Raw genomic sequence first — 5,803 nt, forward strand, 5'->3', positions numbered from 1 at the left:
AGTATATTTATTTGTTGGAAATTTGCATTGTTTTCTGGAAAAATTATTGTCAAGTGTGCGTATCGATGCAGACGGGCATCAGATTAATTTTGCGATATTTTTTTCTACATAAATTTCAACTGGTTTAATTTTGCTGTTTGTTATGCTGAAGTGAACCTATAAACCTTTATTTAAATTATGTGTGCAAAAGAGCACAGATGTATGTAAGTGGTATAAATTGGGAATCACATAAATATACTAACTGTCTCTGTGTTTTTACCATAAACATTTTGTTCCAGCTGAGGTGGTTACATTATATTTGATAGTACAATTAAAACATTAACAGTGATGACAATGATAACATTGATAAAAGAGTTGAAGTATTAAATTTTCTTTATTGACTATAAGTGACGCCAGTAAAACCGTGAACAAACAATTATATTACTTCAATCGATCAACGTATTTTTAATCGGTTGATTTCAAATCTTGTACTTCAGATTTTTAACATGTATTTTACTATATAAAGGACCATATTACCCAGAGCTTGTCATTATTTTTGTTGATGTTATCGATAACAGATGAACAGTCGTAGTCATGTATTCCAAGTTTGCCGTACATGTTTCATAAGAGTCTGAATAGCCCAACAAAACTAAGATGTCTAAGCTTATGATTTCGACTCAATGAAGGGGTTGTTCGTTCACTGTTCAGTATCACGGATCTTCTACCCTATAAACAATTTGAACGACTGATTCAAACCGATTCAAATCTTCACTGCACCATACTCAAGCCATGTCATTCACTTACTTCAACGCTAGAAAAATTAAAAAATCAAATTAAAGTCTAGATTACAGTCAAATAGTTTGCAATGATTGTAGAATCCTTAATGTTAATTTACAGTACAGGTATATGTGATACGCTAGGTAAAGGTAACAAAATAAACTTATTTGAATGCGAAGAAGTAGTAGAATTGAGACGTCAACCCACATTTTAACACGAAAATGGAAAATCCATAGACTCCAAGAAATTATACTATGAAACTTGATACAGACTCATGGAGTGTGGAGGTATATGCGGCTACATCCTCCAAAAATGTGAATGGCTTTTGCTTCAACATAATATAACAAGGTCTAAATGTGAATTAGCCACAGTTCCTCAAACCCTCACTCGTGCCAAACCAACAAATTTACAATCAGGTATACGTTTTATATATACTCACTATTACGTCCTAATGGGAACTGAGAAAAGTTGCTCCCTCTTTGAATCTTGATTGCTGGCAATACTTTTTTCTAAACGAATCTTCATTACATTCGTCTAAAATATGCAGTATATATGGTTTCGGTGATGCATATGACCGATTATAGGCACAAACAATATACAAACATAATTAAATGAACAATTTACAATAAACAAACAAACACAAAAAAAAATTGCACAAACAACCAGAACCAATCAAAGTTATACCATTTATAGCATCTTAAATTAACTTCAATTTTCTTGTACAAAATTTAATAGACATCACAGTAAAAATGCATTATTTTCTTCACATATTGCAATTATAAATGGATCTCGAACAATTCTTCAAAACTGTCAGTTTCTTTTAGATTACCTCCATTATTGTACCGATTCAGATGTACAGGTACAACAGTCGCAGAATTGACCTATCCTATACCAATTAAAAATAATGCAGTAAAAGTTTAACATTTTACCAAGATGGATTGAATTGATTGATTATCATGTACTTACATCAAATTAACGATGAAATGTTGAATTAGTTGTTACCCGCAGACTATATAACGCTGAACGTTCCTACAAGATCCGTCAGTAAGATGTGGTTTATGAATTCATCGGAAGATTGTCTTTACAATAAATATGTGTGAGAATGAGTTAATATCAAGCAAATTAATGTAATTATTCGTGATGTCTGATAGCACATTATATCCAGTCAACATAGTTTTTAATAGCTTCACAGCAACATTACTGAATTGAACTGTTACTAAATTATCGTTTCATCTTTCGGGGGGAAATGTTGCTTTGGAGTATTCACTAAAGGAAAAAAAAGTATTGGATCTCATTGTCTTAAGTGTATTCTGTGGGATGTACTGTCGAAATGCATCTTAAACGGTTGAACACTCTATTAAACGATTCACTGTGTTTTATTGGAATACGATATAATAATAACTTCCATAATGGAAGTTCCATTCGTTAGCTCGAAACATTTTTTTTTATTTATTTCTAATGCCAATGTATTTCGAATATAAAGGTTGGTGTGGATTATATATAATGTTAATAATATTTCGGTTATTGGCGATCACGAACGTACCAATATACATTTGAGAAATATTCTTCTTGTGTACATCCCGTCTGAGTTTTACGAAAATCAGCTAATTCTATGCTTCGACATTCCAAGAGATGGTTTGATGTTTGTTCTTCCGAACGACAAAAAACACAGATCGGCGAGTTTACAATCCCAAATCTGTTTAAATGTTTGTACAACAAGTCGTGTCCAGTTATTTTACGGAAGTTTGCAACATAGATTTGACGAATGTTGGATAGAATGGTTGATTCTGTTAGATTGTTCCATGACTTGTCCGTCGATAATTCATTGTGATGATACTTTAGGTCTAATTTGAATTTTATTTCGATTCGATGTTTAGCTTGACCGTATTTTTTCTTTGAACTGTTTTTCTTCTTCTTTGAAGTAAATCGTCGAAATTTCATCGGAATTTCTATTTCATGATCTTGGTAGATTAGTTTGACTCTTCGAACAAAGCTCATTTTTGATGGTAATCGATTTTCTGCTTCATGTAAATGATTCCATAGACTATTCGGGACTCTTTGGATTCGTTCATACATTTTCAATGCTCCTTCTTCGCAGAGAAATTTAATAGGCTTAATGTTCGTAAATAATTGCATAGCTTCGATCGGAGTAAATTTTGTTACCAGATATGATTCTTAAGGCCTTGTTTTGGACTATATCTAGTTTTTTCTTTGTTGATTTGCTTGCACAAATCAATAATTCGTGTCCAAATGTTAAAACGGGGAGTATGTATGACTTATAAGTTTTTATTTACAATCAGTTTACAAAAATTAATCACATAAAAATCACATTACAAATATCACATAGTTACGCGATCAAATCGCAAAGTCTCACAACCGAACAAGACGAAAATAAGAGAAAAATGACAAATAGTAATGACTAGCGAAAAACGCGGGAATGCTAACAGCGAATTGGCATCGGTATATAATCAGAGGTAGTAGATCTCTTCAAGATTGGTATCCGATGGTATCGTGCCTAGAACAGCTGCTGCGTTTCCTCTCTGGATGGCAATACTGAGGCGTTGGATTAGAAAACTAGTTGATCGTTTCTCACCTGTAACATTTTGTAGCAGTTCCCCAATGCGTCGGATAAGCTTCAAGCCTCTCTCACCGATGGTTCCCAGAGTTTCGATGCAAATTGGCACGACGTGATATGTGGGAGTTAGATTCCTATACAGCCGTAGTTTGTAAGCCTCTCGTGTTCGAGCAGCGAAACCAGCCGTCCGTGAGTTACCTTTGACATATGATGGTGCTAGGGTGTCGGCACACGTGAAATCCCAAACCAAGGGCTTTCCATTTTGCCACGGGACCAAGGTAAGCCCGTCCGGTTTCTTTCCATCCGACCTGTTGCATCCTGTTGGTTCCAGGAGGGCTGGGATTTTGCTGGTCACGAGAGACCGTTTTAACAAGTCGTTGGCGATTGCGTGTCTTGCCCACCGGCCAGCACTGTTTTTACAACATAATCCGTGAAGGCCCAATTCATCAACCTCCTTGCCGCAGATACATGTGTGTGGGACGCACAATGGGAGCCCTAGACGAAGTGAAACGGCGATCCGAAACGATTGGTTGTCCAGTAGTGTGCCCAATGAAGCGAATGGAAATGCGTTCAGCCAGGCACCTGTCTCCTTGTTATTGTTTGCTAGCAATCGAGCCTTTGATGTTATGCTTGTTGACTGTTCGGAAATGTCTCGTTGCAGTTTAGTACACAAAGCCAAATCCCACACGTGCTGGAACTTTTGTTCTGAAGCGTCCGGGATTTCTTGCAAGGCTAGTGACGACCATGCATCCAAAGCTTCGAGTGTTGACGGATCAGCTTCCAATGAGAAAGAAGGAACGATGTTGCGTACCATACCGGCGAATGAATGAATTGAGCCCAAAAAACTGGAGTAGCAGAGGTTTGTGGCGTTTCTTAGTCCCAATCCACCCAACTTGACTGGCAAAGTGGCTTCGTTCCATGAATTTTCTGTGAAGCGGCAATTCACGATACTTTCCATTGCATCCTTCAGTACCCGATCGTATTCTTCTAGTTCGTCCATAGCATTCCAACAAGGTGTGGTTCGAAGCAGGTAGCTTAATTGAGGAATTGACAGTGAACTTCGGAGCAGGCAGTAGGAGTGATGCGCATTCAATTTGTCCATTCGGCCAACCATGATTTTCAATTTGCGCAGTTTCTTATTAATTGCTGATTTGATTCCCGACAATGTCAATGGTGAGCCCAGCAGTTCAATGTCGTCTTGACGTTCCACGATACCTGGAGCGACTTGGTTGATTTTTTGCAGAATGTGGGCTCGTTCTTCCGGACGGACGACTCCCAGTATTTTGATCTCGCACTTGCCGAAATTTAGTTCCAGTCCAACCTCGGATGATTTTGCTATGACAGTTTCCAAGTCGTTGATCACTACATCTGGTTCACCTCCAATCGTTCCGTCGTCGATATACCAAATGTTGAATTCCGATTCCAAACAGTTGACCATGTGGTGTATTCCCATGCAAAAAGCCGCCGGGCCGCACGGATCTCCTTCTTGACAGCCTCTTTGGGAGAGCATGGTGAAATCGCCGAATGATAGCCAGGTTGGCAGGCCGTAGCACTGTTTCATGAACAAGTAGATGTCCGGACAATTTGCTTTAACTGCTTGCAGCATGGGCTGGCGCTCCATTTCGTTGTACGCATTCTTATAGTCAAGTTTGACGAAGATTTTAGTCGATTGGTGTCTGTAGTTCACGAAATGCCTCGCAGCGTGTACTCCAGCTTCCGCGCCTCCGCGGGTACCGAAACCTAGTTGTTTGGGGCGTAACTGTTCTCCCGTTCGGTCGGCAATCCTAGAACTTCCGATTCTCGCTACTAGCCTTCTAATCGTATTCCCGATTGCAATCGGTCTAATGTTGTTGTTAACGTGTCTTTCGAGGGGCCCCATTTTGTTCCTGCAAGCCGTTTTAGAATTTTCAATCTGTTTTCTGCTTGTTCTACCCTTTCATTCACGTGTTGGTTAAATGTTAATCTTTGATCCAATACGACGCCCAAATATTTTTGATTTTTGGTTTCTTTTACTTCTGTGTTGTTGAAATAAATATTTGGCATTGGGATATTATTCCTCATCGAGAATACTTGAAAGAAAGTTTTGTTTAAGTTGACAATCATCTCGTTTGTTTGTACCCAATCGTGTAGAACAGCTAGAGCGCAGTTCATTATTGACTCCATGATTATCATGTCATCACCGGAGACGAATATGGCCAGGTCGTCGGCAAACATGACTATTTCTACACCTGGTATTTGGCGAAGGTTTGAGCATAAATCGTTGACCATACAATTAAACAGTGTTGTACTTGATACTGCTCCCTGTGGTAATCCTCTTCGAACTTGTTTGCTCGAAACATTTAGACAAAATGTAATCACTGAAAACAGCTGATTTTAGTGCTGTTGGAGAGACCCGCACGATAATTTCACTGACTTGTCTATAAAGACAAATTTCCATTAATAGTCAAAATCTTTCAACATCTCGGAGCAACA

General features: G+C 38.2%; 1 protein-coding gene across 1 annotated transcript; it reads right to left on the minus strand.

The window, feature by feature from the left end:
- Positions 1–3,224: 3,224 nt before the first annotated feature.
- On the minus strand, positions 3,225–4,952 carry LOC119073191. The gene has a single exon (XM_037178498.1). It carries the CDS (start codon positions 4,950–4,952, stop codon positions 3,225–3,227), a length of 1,728 nt encoding a protein of 575 aa, XP_037034393.1.
- Between the last annotated feature and the right edge of the window lie 851 nt (positions 4,953–5,803).

This window comes from Bradysia coprophila, unplaced genomic scaffold (genome assembly GCF_014529535.1).
Source record: "Bradysia coprophila strain Holo2 unplaced genomic scaffold, BU_Bcop_v1 contig_138, whole genome shotgun sequence".
NCBI classification, from domain to species: Eukaryota; Metazoa; Arthropoda; class Insecta; order Diptera; family Sciaridae; genus Bradysia; species Bradysia coprophila.